The sequence below is a fragment of the Vipera berus genome, assembly GCF_964194415.1.
Source record: "Vipera berus genome assembly, chromosome: 1".
NCBI lineage: Eukaryota > Metazoa > Chordata > Lepidosauria > Squamata > Viperidae > Vipera > Vipera berus.
Genome location: NC_138202.1, coordinates 288,420,395 through 288,438,679, shown reverse-complemented (window position 1 = coordinate 288,438,679; position 18,285 = coordinate 288,420,395). Strand labels below are relative to the sequence as shown.

Here is an 18,285-nt window from a genome sequence, read left to right as displayed (position 1 = left end):
CAAGCAATTCTCATTCCAAGAATCATAAGAGGATTATATTTTTAAATCTATGTTGATTGCCAGTTGCTTAGTGGGCACAATTTAAAGTGTTAGCTATTCATCTTAGTCTTCAATAGATTAGGATGACTATCTGAACAACTGCAAACTGCCTAAACTATAAACCTATATGTGAAATCTTTCTGTATTAGTTTACTGATCCAACGTAAATGAAAAGGCTTTTTTGTAGTGCCCATTAAATGGTCAGAATGTTTTCTCAGAATTACATCTAGATCCACTCTTCTTGACTGTTATCATATTTATAACTATTTTCTGCATAATTTGTTTTTTAATTTCTATTTCACAGTCTGCAGTTTAATTATTAGTTACATTGGATGCCTGATCAAACAGAAAAGCAAGAAATTAAATGCTATCCACTAGGTATGCTGTCTTTATAAACTGCCCTACTTCACATGGTCTCTTAGCAATGTGCAATATTGAAACAGAATAATTATAATAAGATCTTAAAATCTCAAAACCTTATACTATAATCAAAATCAATAATAATTGGCATATCAATGCCATATCTTATCTAAATGCTCTTTTGAAAAGCTCAGTTTTAAAGTCTTTTTTAAAGATCTTGGCAAGAAACACTAGGTTTAAGTGAAGCTATAACATTGGTAAGGGAAACATGCTTCAACCTATGTTCATCTGGAATCAGAATGAGGCAAAATAATTAATATCTAGATCAATCTTACTAGATCAATCTTACTTAGGTGAGAATATACGGCATGATCTAACTCATAACAGATATAAGATTTCTTGTTCTACAACTTTGCATTGTACAGTTTGTTATATTCACATGCAGTGAATATAAAAAACAGCCTTGAAGGTCAGAAGGAAGAACTGTTACCAAGGCAATAATCAGCTAAATGAGGCCTAAGCCCAGTCCAAGAAAGTAATTTACAAAAATGCCTCAGATGGGCCCTTAGCTAATTCACATGAAGAAAAAAGAGAGATGAAGGGAAGTACATTAAGACATGCAGGATTATGTTACTATAGCTATTCCAATAAGAGTACCTTTAGATCTACATGGTGTCTGTTTCTTAGTGTGGTCTACTTTATAGGGCTGACATCACATCTGAGTTAAATATATGACTTGTTGACTTGGATGAATTTAAAATGCATACCTTTAAGGCAAAATTAGTCTAGAATAAATTGCTTCACTGTTCTTAAACATATTTTTTTTTTTTGCTATGCAAACATATTGTCCAGGGACTTCTCTTAAGTGCAAATAGTCTTGTGAATCCAAAGTGTCTCTACATCAGGGGTGTCAAACTGCCGGCCCAGGGGCCAGAAGCATCATAGGAAAACTGTGTCCACCCCACTGCTGGCAATGACAAAAAAGTTGCAATATGACGCAACACATCGCGTGACATCACGAGTTTGACATCCCTGCTCTACATCACAAAATAGTATATTACTCCTTATTTATTAGGGATGTGTATTTATAATGTTGTTATAACAGAACCTTGCTGGAATGAACTGAAATAATTGTTTTCAAGCTTACCTTCATCATAAATTTCTGAAGCACCATTAAAAAGAGAAAGAAGAAATAATTACACATTACAGTCAGTCTGCATTTTTATATAATATTGGTTATTTTCCTTATACTGTACCAAAAGTTTGAGAAAATTATTATATTTACATTACTATCATTATATGGAAAGATTTTTGTAAAAAATAATAAATTATATACATATATAACAATTAGGTAAAAATTAATAGGTGATACTAAAGAAATAATTTTAAGAGAAAATAATGCATGCACTTATTTATGCAGCTCTACATTAATCTTTTCTAAACAGTTCATAAAAATAAAATATTTTTAATTCTGTACTGTGTAGTATTGATTTTAATGCTTTGGGTGTTCTAAATCACAACAGAGTAAAAATGTCATAACAAAACAGGATACCAATCTTATAAATTAGCTTACTTCAAAATACATTATTACATGACAGTGTTTATAGTTGCCATACTAAGAAGCATGCCTTGTAAGTGCCTGTAACAATCTGTGATCCACTGAAATTGCTTCCCATCACCATTTTAAGCCTGGCATTCAACATCCTGTTAACTGGAAGTGATAAATTGATATGTGTTGCTGATATAACCCTAATCATAGATTCTACTGGCAGAAAAATAGGATATTGTATCTTAATTATTCTTAGTAGTAGTATTACTATAGTATTTTGATTATCTAATGTCTTATGACACAGATATATTTGGATGTGCTAGCGAACACCAACAATTACTGTACATTTGCCATTATGTTTTAAAATGGGGCTGTTGTAACAAAATGCTGGACTATATATCATTTTTAATTGGATCCAGTAGAGCTGTTCTTATGCTGTCATCAATGACTTTTCTACATCTAAAAACTAGTGCATAATTGAATAGTTGGGGGTTTCATAGTTGGATCCAATGTGACATTCATATTTATCTACTTATGAAAAATCAAGAAATATAGTGTCCTTAGATTAGAAAGGGCAACTGGAATTCAAATGCTGAGGCTCGCATGATTTTGAAATGCTTGCCAAACAATTTTGTGACCCTGTCTCCTATATTAAATTAAGTACTTTTCTATTAAAAACCTAAGAAAAAATTGGCAACTATTTTTCTACTTTACATAAGATTGTTAAAAAAAATAGAGGAGAGTGTTTGATTAAATGTTGTGAACTTTGAAAAATCTATTTCTCAATGTAAAGGCTTTTTGATTATATACTGACTTGTACTGGTAAGAAAAAAATAACTAATAAAGCTGGGCAGCTCTTTGAATTTGAAAGGCAAAATGTTCTTTGGAATGTGTGGGAGTGCACATATAACACTGATGCAAATCTCTTTAACCAAATGCATCTTTTCCCAAGTTGCCCAGAAAAAGATGCAGCTGCTTTAAAGAAAGAGGGGGAAAGAGAAACAGAGAGACTGAAGCATTGCACAGCTCTAATAATTAATAATAGACATGCTTCACTCAGAGGTAAGTGGCATTTATCTGAAAATATAGCCCATCAGGCCCCAAACGGTTCATAGATAACTCTGACACAGTTCCACTGTGTTTCCCATTTAGCACAGGCAATCACCCAATTGCATTAACACAGTTAATTCTGGTAATTGCCATGGACTTTCCCCATTTTTTTCAAACTGCTTTTACAGCAGAATCATATCTCAGGTTCCTTCCCCTTCCCACATTTCAGCTGCTGCTTCTATAAGAACTACAGGTATTGATGGAAATGGTGTTATTCATCTTCTCTCTGTGATGGATGTGCTGTTGTTGCTCATGGAGAGGCCAACAGACTTGCATTTTATCAAGAAAAATTGAGTCGTGGCCAAAAGGGATGGGTTATATGACGTAATCAATCTAACACTGCTCCAACGCTCTGCGATACAGTGGGAGGAAGATAGGTGGGCTTGGAGAAGGAGAAATCAATCTAATCTAATGCAGGAACAGACTGTTTACTAGCCACAGGGATTCCTTGGAGCTTTGTGTGCAGAAAGATATAATGGCTGAGCTATGTCTGAGGGTTTCTTTAATATATCTTTCTCTGCATAGCACAAATACACATTTACTGAGCTCAACAACTGCAGAACTGGACCCAAATTTCAATATTTAAAGTATTTTTAGCTCCCCAGTCTTACATGCACAGGTTTGGTAGAAGTATTTTCCTTGGGATTTGACTCAATTTTGAATGCTTTTGCAAAAGAATAGTATTTGTCTGTCTTATGATTAGAAGCTATGAAGATGAACTTTGGGAATATTTTAATATGAGACACATTGGTTAAAATATATGTGCAGAGTAAGTACACCTGTATTCTTTCTTCTTCAACCTCTAATAATATATTAATACTTGTAGCAATGGATTATTAGAAGTATCCTGCTAATGCTACCTCATGCTGGCTGATTTTACCTAACAAGGTAGAGTATGCTTTATTTTTTTAAGCATTATCACGATTCTTGTCTTAAACCATGCTTTTTTTAAAAAAAATTATTTATTTATTTATTTAATTTGTTTATAAATCACACAACAGCTTAACGGGTTATATAAACCAAGCCAAGAATTAGATCCTATTAAAATTATTATCTGATCAGAAAAAGAAAACCAATAGAAAGTTGGGGTTCAAGACAGCTTGATCTGCAATTTTTTTTCAAAGCAAAAATTAAAGATTGTTATTTCCAATAGAACAAATTGATGTTAAAAACAAAGCACCCAAAATTTGCACAAAAGCTGGCAAATATAGATTCAGCACAAAAACAGAATAATAGTATATATCTCTGCTTAAGTATAAGTGAGACTTTCTCAGACAAGAAAGAGAAAAACCTAGTGGGAGTTAAATTCTATTTAATCCAACAGCACTTATTACAGCACACATAGGATTACAATGCCACACTGCAGTCTCAATTCCTGCAATTAGTGGAACCCACTTAGAAATAAATATGCTTAAAATCGCCTATAAATTTGTGGTAAAGTATTTCCTTAATGTATTTTGTGTCATTACCATCAGATGAATTAACTATTCCATTTGTTCCATATATTATGAAAAGCGTAAATTGAATTTACTGCATGAGACTTTTTAGAATCAATGTCAACAAATACAACTAATCACTCTGGCTCATATCCTGACACAAATATGTACATGAGCTTCCTGTCTGTCTGTCTATCTAATCACTAGGTCAGATTGTAAAATACTGCATAAATATTGGTCTTAGGATAAACTGTCCTTAAAGAAACTAACTTTAGTTAAACACCTGCTGCATATAGTATTAAGTTAAGTGAATATTTGCTGATTGGTTGGTTTAAGAAAATTAAATAAGATCTATCAGTGCTTATTTTATTCAGTCCCTTATTTTATTCAGTTCCACCAAAATTGTGAATGACAGTAGTGAAGTTTGAAATCAATACAAACATGATATAAAAATACATTAAAAGGATTTAAGATTTCAGGACCAAAGGAACTGCATCCTAGAGTTCAGAAAGAACTACGTGATTTTCTAGATTTTTAAAAAATGCCTTCATGTCAGTATTGATTTCTGGAAACTGCCTGGACAAATCCTGTGGTTTCTTGGCAAAGTTTTTAGAAGAGTTTGCCATTGCCACCTTACAAACAAAGCTGACATTGATTTTGTGTCTAAAGTGGGAATGTAAATCACATTTATAGCCCGGTGCCTTAACCACTACATCAAACTTGCTCTTCTATTCTGGCTAAAGCCTTTTGTATTATCTTTGTGAAATCCTGAAAAAATGCTGAAACGCAAGTGACTGGAAGAAACTAAACATTGTCTTTGACTTCAGAAAGAAGAAAAAGCATGATCCACCAAACTACAAAACAATTCCATCTGAATGATACCTAGGAAGATTCTAGCACAGATCATAAGCAGAATATTTTCAAGCATATAATCAAGAACAAATCCTGGAACATTATTTTTTATTGAATAACTTGTTTAATAGAATATGGGAATACTGTGGATATAATATAGTTTACAAACATTTAAAATACAAAGTGAAGCTGTCATGATTCCGATAGATGAAACCCTTAAAAAAAACTTCAAGGCATTGTTTTCCTTAAAGAGTCTTTTACTCAGGAAGCAGACTATCGGCACTACATAGTTGAACCCAAAAACTAAATTCCCTTCCCCCTGATACAAAGTAACAAAGTGCAAAGGCCACCTCCAATAAACTGGGGGCTTTGTCCTTAGCTCCACAGCCCGCCAAAACGTTATCAGCTTGTCCTTGGATTCCCACCACAGTGTTATGGCTAGCTGAGCTTACATTCCAACACCCTCCCCTTGCTGCACCTGATTTCTAAAGCAAGAAAAGCATTGTAAAGGAATAGAGAAAATGGCTGCATTTTCATCATTTCTTGTGTATCTATAATTCTAAATATGTTCTTTAACATTGATAATATATGAGCATAAAACACATGGTTAATATATTTTCAAAGATCTCCAAAGCAAAAGTTACAGATTTTTTATATTTTAAAATGAATGCACATACTGAATTCTTATAGGTTTTTTAGGTTTTTTAATGTCTTAAAATAAGTATGCATTTAGATTCAAAATTAAGAGAAATCTGGAACCTTCTATGTATATTGTGTACACTCTCTGGCAAATTGTCATTATCTTGAACCATTCCATGTGTTCTGAATTTGGTAATAAAGCAAATCTTCAATATCATATATGAACAAATATGGTATCACATGCATTATTTCATTATGGTGTACACTTAATAAGAGATATTATACAGGCTATACATTTAGAAGATGTATTTACAAAGCTCAAAACTCTGAGTGTAATTCCTTTATTGCAGGAATAATATTCTGTATTATTTAATAGGATAAGAAACACTTACGAATGCACCATACTAGCTAGCATTGTAAGTCTCCCCCCCCACCCACACAAAAAAAGTCTGTTTTGAGCTTAGCAAAGCAATCTTGTGATACACACAGGATTCAGAATAATGTGGAAATTTGACTTTGTAATAAACCAGGATTATATTGCATCAAGAGAGTCAGAAACACATACCCATTTTTCCACATCAACTAGCTGTAGAAAGAAAAAATGAATATTGTTATTACAATTATATTTTGTAATATAGTGCTCACAATTTGATATAAGGATCTTCCTTAACAATTATTTTAACACTTTCTTAAAAATCTAACAGTTTCAAAACAATGTACTGATAAAGATATATTCTGAAGACAACTTTAACAAAGATTATACTGAAATATAAAACTTATCCTACCTTTAATTTCAGTGATATGGGCATAATACAAAGAGCAAAAATGTAAAATGAAAGGGAAGCAAATATAAATTTAACATATTTAAAATGAAATGGATATTATGATGTATTTATTAATTAATTCTTCAGAAAAATTACTTTTCATGCAATGTTCAATAACGTCAAGGCTTAACATTTTACCACTTGTAGATGGATGCAGTAATAACATAGAATGGAGCATTTGAATGCTGTATGTTCTACGTAAAACAGAGGTCCCCAACCTTTTGGCACCAGGGACCGTTTCCGTGGAGAGAGGTTTTTTCGCGGACCAGAGAAAGCATGGTTTTGTGTCCTGCCTGCATCCCGCGGATGGGGCTTTGCTTGTTTGTGCGGACCAGTTGCTGGCATGCCACAGCCCGGTATCAGTTCACGGAGCGGGGGTTGGGGACCCCTGATGTAAAATGTTAAACTCTCAGGGCAGTCATAAAAAATGCCATGGTATTTTAACTATTCTGACTCCTTGCCATTTTTCAAGCAGTTAAGAATATATGCATTCAAAGAAAATGAGAACTCAAATTTCTAGAAGCTATAATAATACATCCTTACATTTCCTTAGATGAGAAGCACACACACAGACTTAAAACAGCATTCAAGCTGCTGCTGTTTCTTTCTCCCACTGTTACCACTTCAGATCCCACACTGCAAACTCCTTTCACATGATTTAGATGTTATTGTGACTTTCACAAGCTGAAATTGATTGCATGAAAGATCTGGAGCTTCCATGTGACAATGAAGTCTTTGAGTAGAACTCCCTAGCTGTAAAAATGTTAGGTACAGTTTAGGGGAAAAACTGCATTTGTCCAGAATCATAGATATGAAATATTTTTTAGAACAAGAGGAAGAAATTATGACTCTGTGACTGAGCATATACAGATGGTCCCTAGCAACTTCAGTTAAAAGAAGTAGGTGTCAAATGGTGGAAGATGATGATGATGGTAGGATATTGATAACATTAAGGTAGCTATACAATTAATCTAACTATATAAGGTCGCTCTTATATATTATTTCCTACAGCGCTAATGAAACTGAACTGTCTCCCTTTCATAATTATTTTTTTCTCTATAAATTATCATAGTATCCAGGAAAGCATACCTCTAATAGGACTTATTTGTGATTATTTGAGAAAACAGAGATTAATACATATTATATTTCTCAACAAGGCAAATAGGACAACAGTCAGGACCAGCAGAAGTGTACACTGATTCGGCTACTAATTTGAACCTTTTTTGGCTATAATAGCTATGCCAGTAAAACAAGTGCAAACTGGGAAGAAACTAGAGACACTATCTATTACACTAACATGCTTTAAGGAAAGGAATACAAGGACACCTCTCAACAAGAAATTGGTCAAAGACACCTCTGGAAAAATATACTGACTGCTGTAACAGAGATCAGAAGACAACTGTCAGGACCCAAGAAACAAGAAAGACATATTGAATTACTTTACAGTTCCTCACCTATGGACAGAAATCTTACCAAACTAAAGCAACTGTTTGCATCACTATAGATATACTCTGAGAATTGCTAGGGAGTAGCCTTCTTAACTCTTTCTCACAACCAAAGTATCCACTGTCTCAACTATCTAAGCTCCACTATGTTGCCCTCTGGAATGCAATCATTCCATTCTGGGAATCCAGACTATCTTCCACCAACACAACTGAGTAAGAAGTTATTTCTCCTACTTGATAGCAAGCAAAACATGCCAAATTTCTTCTCCAGTTTTTTCTCATTTAAAATGTATGGATTTCATCTGCCAGAATCCACCACTCAGCAAGATGGCTGGGAATCCTGAGAGTTCAGGTCCACACATCTTAACGTTGCCAAAGTTGAAAAACCCTGGTTTAGACTATTTCCAGGAAGAATTCTGCACAGATTCAAAACCCATATATGAGACTGAGGCAGAGAATGAAAAAGAAAAAACAAGAGTGTCTGTTACTAGTGAAAGCAGTACTGCATTAGTAAATTTTGAAGTACAGGCACTCATGATAGCACAGCAAAAGAGGGCATATAAGAAAAAGCACATAGCCACCATTGTGAATAGCAGCACATTTCACAATGTATTTAGAGAAAATTACAGTCATATGATAATGTGCTAGCAAATGTAGAATGTATTATGCTCAACCAAATTCCTGGTTCATTTCTACATACATTATAATCTGTAAACAAAAATATAGTATAGTCAACCTCACAGGATTGTTATGAGCATAAGGTTTGATAATAAGAGAGAGAAGAAACCTACCCCACACAAATTACCTTGAACAAAATGAGATAATTATGCAAATATAATAGGAAGTATAAGATGTATGAAGAAAAGGATTTTCTCCTGTTTAAAGCAGATTATGGAGCAATTAAGTTACTTTATTTTTAGCCTGATAGAACAAACACTTGACTGCCTTTCAAGATATAGAAAACATAAAAAATTTCCTCCCATAATATGCAGCAAAATTCTTGATAACGAATTCAAACAGAAACAAGTCTCCTTAGATACATCATCCCCATCCACTGTTCCTCAATGGTTCAGAATAAATGAGGGATCACCTCATGTCCTACTTTCATTTTAATTCCACTATTTTGTACATAAAAAATAGAAAGTTGGAATGAACAAAGGCCACTCCTTTCGGGAGTGCTAATTATCCACAGGATTGCTTCCAGAGGCGCTGGAAACTTCGTGTTGATAAGACACAGATATGGAGAGATATGCACAGAAACGCACACAGACACACACAAAATTTTATCTGTTGTACCTAACTTTCTTATTCCCTACTTTTGCCTATCTTTTGTTTTGACAGTTAACTTGTAAAAAAAGGGGGGAATGGGATTGTCTAAGGCAGGGGTAGGCAACCTTGGCTCTTTTATGACTCATGGACTTCAACTCCCAGAATTCCTGAGTCAGCAATTCTGGGAGTTGAAGTCCATGAGTCATAAAAGAGCCGAGGTTGCCTACCCCTGGTCTAGGGCTAGACTCTAGGCTAGGGTACAAACTAAAGTGGTAATTACACATAGTAATTTTCCAACACCTTTTATACCTTCCCTCTATTAGCTGACAGCACATGGCCAAAAAAAACCCATTCAGAACTCTTTCACATAAGGCAGAAAAGACAATACAGACAGCCAACCAAAGAGATGAGAAAAGCAGTCAGACTAGCTTGCAGAAAGGTTATATATGCACTGGGAAACTCTGCATTCAGTTCTACCAATTCTTTTTACTCAGAACAGTTTTTTAATCAACTTGGGCTCATTCAAAACCAAGCCACCTCAAAATGCTTTGCATTACAATAGATAGCTCCCAGAAAAATACTGCTGCTAGAAAAATCCATGTGCTCTGCCCTAGCTAAAGAGTAGATTGCAGCAAAATGCAGAGGGATGGCTGAAGGCAATGCAAATGATGTCATTATTCTTGCTCTCAAAAAAAAAATCCCTAGCACTGTGCCTGTGGATACCGGATCTGTATCCAAGTCAATAATGTTGGGAAGGGTCTTTTTCCCCATAAGAGGCTAATTTAATTAACTTTCTTAATGTAGCTTTCAACAGTAGGGTTCACAACAAAGTTAGAAATAGTATTATATAAAAGGGATAATTCAAAACTGATGCCTTTTGAATAATATGTAAGTTTAAACCTTTCCAAAAGTAGTTTAATGTATTTTAGGAGATCATTAATTTCATGTCTATGAGCTAGAGCTACCAATTTAAGTAAAATCTATGAAAATATATGCCTGATTCTGGATCCAATCTCAGAGGAACCAATACTTCAAATGATACCAAATTGCATTTCTATAATTATGTCAGTCAAGTTTACACAAGCCTATCACACCAATTATAGTCTCACCTAAAATGCATTAAACAAAAATGATTTAGCTTAAAGGGAAAAAAAGAGATGAGAGACTGTTGGTTGCCATCATGCAGTTCTTCATGAAAGATACTATGAAACAACAGAGTGTAAGGCTTTAAGGACCACATGATTTTCAAGCAGCTGGGGCAATCTACCTTTGGTAAAATTGCCATGCACAGGGAAAAGGAGATACAAATTCTGTAAACAGAACTGGCCCAAGACATTAATGTGTCCTAGCACGATAGTCTTTTGGTGGTAAAATTACAAATGGTTTTTAAAAATTGTGTGCCACAATTTGCAATCTAAATATATAATAATACCCAAAAGTAAAACTAAGGAGTAACCAGGAACAGAATTTATATTCAAAATCCCAGTATTTTATTACCTTGTAAAAGGCTTAATTTTTATTCTGTCCTTTTTTCAAGCACCAGAATCTTTTTCTTTTCTTTCTGAATTGATTTGACCACAAAAGCTTTAATGGAATTTTGCAATATCTTTGTATATAGGCAATTATTGTTATTGGCAATTAATAAAATATATAGTAATACGGCAAAAGCTGCCCTATAAAATTGACGTTGCAAAAGATTATTATTTAACCTTAATTCCAAATACCGTACCACTTGTAACATATCACAACTTACCCCTTCTGCTTTCTCCTCTGTGTTAGCCAGCATTTCTTGGAGAGCTCTGACTGACAATGATTGCTCTAGAACAAAAGTGCAGATGGAGAGATCCGGAGGAACATTCTAATTGGGGGGGAAAAAGAAATTATGAAAAGAGCATTGAGCAAGGCATTCTCCTGATACTTTATCACAGTCTTCTGTATCTGTAATCTTCAGCGTACATGGAAATAACTATCTTGCAGTCCCCCAGCCCTTTTACTCTGTCTGTCTGTATTCATTTTACTAAATCCATGTATAAAATGTATGAAGCTAATAAACTGCAGAGCACCAATGTTCAGAATAATAAGAATGCCTCTGGGCTCTAGATCAGCCTCATAAGCTTCCTTTAAAAAAACAGAAATATATCCATCATCCCAAGAAAAAGACTAATGTATAGTACAGAGTGTCCTAGAAAAGGAATGGCTAATGGGATTTTATTTTGATAAACTGATGTTTTATGACTTCTTATATCATCAATTATTACTAAGTAAAAGAGATTACAATATCTCCTTAGAATAACAAGCCCCCAAAATCTGAAGACTTTTTGATATTAATAGGACTTATTCCTAGATGTGTATAAGATTTCAGCTGTATGGTACAGACATTATAAAAAATCTCTAAATTCAAACAGACACAGCTCTACAGTTTGTGTTTAGGCTGACTATTATCACTGATCAAATTCAAAAACTCAGTTAAAATGTAAAGGGAGACAAGGAAACATAACAAGCTTTCTAATCAATTTAAAGTGGAAAATTCATATTAATAACCATAGAAAAAACTCTTCTCCTGTTTGAGCAACATGCTGAAATCCAAACTTCAACTATTTCATTACTTTACATACAACCTGTACTGCCAAGATTTAATTACTTACATTAAAATCTTCACAAGGGCACACACTATAGATTTGTAAGGCTTTAAATATGCACAATTTACCTCATGTGAATGTTTCACTGGGAATAGCCTGACATGAGAAATTATATTTATTTATTTATGAAATTTATTTGCCACTCATCTCGTATCCAATTATTAATTATGCCCCACTTTATCTCTTTATCTGGATATCAGATGGTCAGTACTAGTACTGTAAGTAAATATAAAATCTCTCAAAGGTGGCTGAACCTTGCCAGCTATGCCAGGAGCTGGAGGCTAAGCAGGTTTGGAGAGAGAAATAACTTTTCTAAGCTAGTGGTAGCAAGCATCTTCCATACGGTTGTCATGAAAACATAATGGAAATATTCATGTAGTCACCAGGAGGCCAGCTGAACTCAAGGGAGCCTTTATTTTACTTTAAATATCAAAACAGATATTCAGAATTAAATACAGTACAATTATGTTTATATATTTATATGTTTATATATTTTAATCGTAACAGGGAAAAATTACTGTACCTTTTAATGAGGTACATAACAAACAATTAATACTAAACAATTAAAAACTTTTCAGAATATGAAAGAAATGGGATTTTTAAGTAAATACAAATCTTTAAATAACAAAAGTACAAAATGTACTGAAGGGATTTTATTATGCTTAAGGTTGATGTTAGTAATATTGATATTAGTAGTGATACTTTGTAATCGTGTTTGTATGTATGTATGTATGTACGTACGTATGTGTGTGTGTATATACAGTATATATATATAGAGAGAGGGGGGGGACATGGTGGCTCAGTGGGTTAGGACGTTGAGCTTGTCAATCATATGGTCAGCAGTTTGGTGGGTCGAATCCCAAGTGCCGCGTAACAGAGTGAGCGCCTGTTACTCGTCCCAGCTTCTGCCAACCTAGCAGTTCGAAAGCAAGTAAAAATGCAAGTAGAAAAATAGGGACCATTATGGTGGGAAGGTAACAGCGTTCCATGCACCTTCCGTGTTTATGTGCAGGCAGCTTTGCAGGTGCTTTATATTGGGAAATTAGTTCTATAAAAGCAAATGTTTCATGCTTTAGGTACAGGTGATTGCTTACATGAAAAGAGCATGGTAAGGGGAGGGGGAAAGGAGCTGTGGTGGAGCCTGGGTTGTTGTGTATGTGTCATCATGTAGGAATTATTTTTCTGTAACTTTTGGTTCCCAGTACCAAGACCAGATCTCTTTGTTCTGAAGGGGTATAAAAGGTGGAAGACATCTTTCCTGGTTGTTGCCTTCATCTCTCTACCAGCCATGAAGAGAGATGTGGCCACCCAACTCTATTTTGATCAAAATAAAAGTTGTTTGCTTGCTGAAACCTCGGCTCAGGAGTTTCTTTTGGCTCCTTTAAATTCCTGAGTAACGCTGGGGCAATTGTGAGGCTAAGTGTAAAACCTTACATTCCCAAAAAATCCCTAATCAAAATCGCTTTTCATAAAAATTGCAAAACCTGTTAAATAACCAATCCCACACCTAACTAAAATTGCCAATAAAATAAAAAAAAGAAATCTTTTGCATTTGAAATATTTTCCTAAAGGGACTGACTTCAAAATGTGATAAGATCCTTTCTTTCCTTGTTTAAGTCAGGGTCAAAACAAGCTCTGGCAACTTGCCTATTGCTGTAGTGTGTACAGAAGAGAGGGAAAAATTAAGAAATCTAGCTAATAACTTCAAATCATAATTAGAATCTAGAATTCATTTTCGCACAGAAATGCAGAAATATAATATGGTTTCTGTCAGCCCCATTTTCATTAGCATTGTATTTAAAGTTCCAGTGTTACTTACTATGATTGCCTGTTGAATGACCCATTCTTTAAACCTTAGCATCACTTGTCCATCATACATTTTTTGTTCATTTGACTTAGGCGAGACTCCTAGTTTGGGGGGAGTACTGATGTTCTGGAGGGAAGACCAGGGCTCACCCTCCACTCACACACGGTATAGAACCATTTTGTGTAGCAGCAGATGGGATCTTCCTAGGCTGTAAAATTACAAAGGATGATTTTTGTCCATCTCTGTCACTTAGCTCTATATCCTCTCAATCCCAGTAACAGTTCAACTGCTACTAGGATTTTTAAGTCGCTTAAGCTCTACTCATCTTGAAAGGAAAATTACAGGTCAGTGTTCATTGTTCATTCCCCCATCTCTTTGTCCTTCCTGTACTTCAGAGCACTGGAATCAGGCGGGGTCCATGGCTGGACTTCTCCTAACCTACATGTCTAATTTGAATAGTTATATGTATACCATGAGCAATGGAAACAAGAAAACAGAAATGGAAGGTAAAATTAATGAAATAATATGAGCCCAAGAAGATATTGCCCCACATTTTATTTCAATGCCAGGATTGTTTTAAAGTAAGATATATACTCAGTCTAATCTTTTAACAAATTTAATTAAGTTCTTTCTTCTATGGAGCTAAAGCATCTAGGAGTTAAATGGTTTAACTATATGCACATTGGTTTTAAAAGCTGGTGTGATTTTGTTTGTGATGCCAAACACTTAACACTTGTATGAGATCATTGCGCTAAGTACAGAAAAAGCCTCAATCAGCCAGACGATAAACAATCCAAGGGAACAATTAAAAGCAAATGAGTAAACTGAAGTAGTTTACTGATGTTGTAATTACATATGCATAATGCAAACTAAAGTTTTATTTATGACCTAATGCAAAAGAAAGGACAACTCTAAAATTGCATCATTTCATTTTTCACACAGAATTATTTTATTACTTAGTACACATTTCTTTTTAATGTGTTAAGGAATTATTTTATATGCTATATGCAGGATTTCTAAAGAGAGTTATATACCAATGATAGTGATGCTTTTCACTGTATGTGCTTTACTGCTGAGTGAGTTTGCTTTTATGTAAGTCTATTTGTGAGCCTTCTCGGCTGAAGGGTACAATAAAATATTTTGAATGAATGATATTCTAAAAGTGGTTTATGTTATGCATCTGCTTATACAGCATACGCACAACACAAGGGTACTTGCACATGGAAAATATGGGAAAAGCTGATTCAAACCATCAGAAATAGGCTTCATTTGCACATTATATTTTGGCTGTAAACATGACTGTTCATAAAAAAATCTTTAATAGTTAATTTATGCAATCTTATTTTTCTGGCTTTTATTAGTAAGAGAAAGAACAGTACTCAACATAAGTTAAAGGCCAGAGTTACATGAATGTTTCCACACACAGTGCTGGCAGCTGTTGGGGCCCCTAGAGTGGTCCATGTCACACCGCTATTCCGCAAGTTGCACTGGCTGCCAGTTTGCTTCCAGGTGTAATTCAAGGTGTTATTACCTATACAGCCCTGCACAGCATGGGTCCACAAATTGAGAACCATGTCACCCAATGGGACAGGGCCGCCCCACCCACGTAAACAGAGGAGGCATGCTGCAGATCCCATTGGTCAAGGAATTCTGGCTGACAGAATCCAGACCTCTGCTGTGGCTCCAGCCCTTTGCAACACCTTGCCCCTGGGATGAGATCTGCCCTCACCCTCCTGATTTTCCCATAAGGGCCTGAAGACTTGGCTGAGCCAGTTGGCCCAGGGCCCCAAAGTGGATGTATCACACTGGAGATGATTAATGGGCCAATAGTAGACCCTACCTCCCATCCCCTGTGCATCCTGCTCCCTCCCCTCATTTTATAATCAAATGTTGTACTTTTATTGTTACTAAATATATGTTTTTGTATGGTTTACTACTTTTAACATTGAAAGCCACCCAGAGTCACCTCAGGCAAATAAATTTAATAAATAAAATAGCAAATATATAATCACTTTCCAAATGTAACTTTATCATGAGGCATTTGTTTCCTCAGATATGGTACATACCATTTCTTACCACTTGAGGGCATATTCAAACAATGTAAGCAAAGAGCATAACTAATACAAGAAAAACCATTCTGTGGCATTTTCCTACTCATAAGAAAGTATGAACTGATGGATTTTTTTTCTACATGGAGGAATTCAAAAGGGGAGGGGACTTAGCTAGGAGAATCCATGTGCTATTTTTTAAAAAAATATTTTGATTTAAAAATCTCTATCTAGATTAATTCTATTCCATAGAGTAATTTAAAAAGTGGTACAAGTAGACCCATGTAGGTAAAATATATATTTAAATCAGTTCTATCACTTTTTCCTTTTCAGACTTCCAAGTTACAAATTTCATGTGGCAGTTAATGCTTTGTTCTCTGCTATTATCTTCTCATCTTTGAGTCTATCATGGAGGAGTAACATTTCTTCTAACAGAATAATCTTAGTGACTAAACTTGCCAGATCAATTTGAACCAATGTCATTTATACTGTAATATATTGCAATTTTGCTATGATAATTGGCAAGCTACAGTATATTAATACATAAAATTTCTTCCAGGCCAAAAACTGTGGAGTTAAAAACGTAGTCAGATGGTGATCACGAACTGCTCATGTACAAGTTCCGGGTTAAGCTAAAGAAGCAGAAAGCCAGTTTCTATGATACGATCTTAAACACCCACCATTTTCAAGGAAAACATCAGGAATCTCTTTGAAGCCCTGAAACTTACTGATAGAGAACCAAAATAATTATGGAACAAACTAAAAGGGATTATTAAGGATGAATGCAAAAATAAATTGCCAAAAGTGAAGAAACAGAGGAAAGAAAATTGGGTGTCAGAACAAACTATGAAAATTCACAAGAGAAGAGAAGCCAAAGCCTAGATAGAAAGACAAAAATCTGAGAAGGGACCTTAAAAAGCTTCAGAGAGCAATATTAGCAACCTACATGGAAAAAGAGATGCTATCTGTTCGTTCAAACTGGTTTAGAAAGGCTACAAGACATTATTCCTGAATACGCTAGATAATTGAAAAAGCCAAAGAATACCCAAAAGAAGTCAATATGTGCTTCATTGATTATGTCAATCACACCAAAGTGCTCAGAAAAATGGGAATCCCAGAACAACTCGATGGGCTCATGAGAAATTTATATACAGATCAGGAAGCCACAGTACTGACAGAAAGAACATGGCAAAATACAGAATAGTTCCCAGTTTGCACATGCATATGAAAACTATTAAAAATTATTTCCATAAGAGTTTACAGAATCAACAAAATAAATGATGATATTACAAATACTTGCATGAAGTCTTTAAAAGCCAGGACAAAAACCTGGGGACAATATGTTTTTCTTAAATGGAATTTATTTATTAAACAAGTACCTTTTATTTTAGAATTGTACTTCAATTCTGTTACATTTTTTTTAGGATTGCTGTTACAAGGGAACAGGATAGATGAATCCATCAAGATCAGTGCTATTAAAATGAATATTTAACATTCCAATTAATTTTTAAGATAATGAATAATATTTGGAAAATGATAAGCCGCTGAAAATAAAACGTTAGTCTGTACCATATGGGAAGTAATATGTTTAATTAAAATTATATTAAAGAAAAACACTGGGGAAAATTCACCTGAACTCACCATCTCTTCTGGAGACCATATATTCAGAATTTTTAAAAATATATTCAACTCTCTCATCAATATATCTAACTTCACCAAAAGGAAACATTTGTAGCTAAAACTACTTCAAAAACATAGCTAGAAAAAAAAACTCACGTTTTTTTAAATAAATCAAAATAATTATATATCCCCTGCCATGCATATGTTTCAAGTAGTATAGAGAATTAAAATACACCAGAATCTATGTACAATACAGGTTGATCATGTATAATGACTGCCCTGTTTAGTGACTTTCTAAAGATATGACAGCACTGAAAAAGCAACTATGATCAGTCATTACAACTTTATATTTATATATATTTAAAAACTAAACTTTGCTCCTGCATTTTGCTTTAGCTGTAGCTTCCAGACCACAATAATAACTATCCCAAAGAGAACACAATAAAATCATCAAGATAGAAGGTTACCAACATATTTGTTACAGCTATTTCTGTCCATGATGACATTTTTGGTACTGCAGCCACGCTGTCATTCATGACTCTAATATTCTATAAATCCCATTCTTTCCACAAAGTGCTGTACAGAGATCTAGTAAATTTAATCTTTCATTAATTTCAATTGCTTGTTTTTAGTGAAACCTGAGATGCC

The 18,285-nt window shown here is 34.5% G+C and overlaps 1 protein-coding gene across 1 annotated transcript in view; it reads right to left on the bottom strand.

The window, feature by feature from the left end:
* The window catches only part of RYR2 (ryanodine receptor 2), a 296,407-nt gene that overhangs the window by 203,440 nt on the left and 74,682 nt on the right, over positions 1-18,285 (bottom strand). Inside the window, exons 3-5 of the mRNA XM_081335695.1 lie at positions 11,277-11,381; positions 6,551-6,571; positions 1,547-1,561 (exon numbers count right to left, since the gene is read on the bottom strand). Of these exons, the coding sequence (XP_081191821.1) occupies positions 1,547-1,561; positions 6,551-6,571; positions 11,277-11,381 (141 nt within the window). The remainder of the gene's footprint in view (positions 1-1,546; positions 1,562-6,550; positions 6,572-11,276; positions 11,382-18,285) is intronic.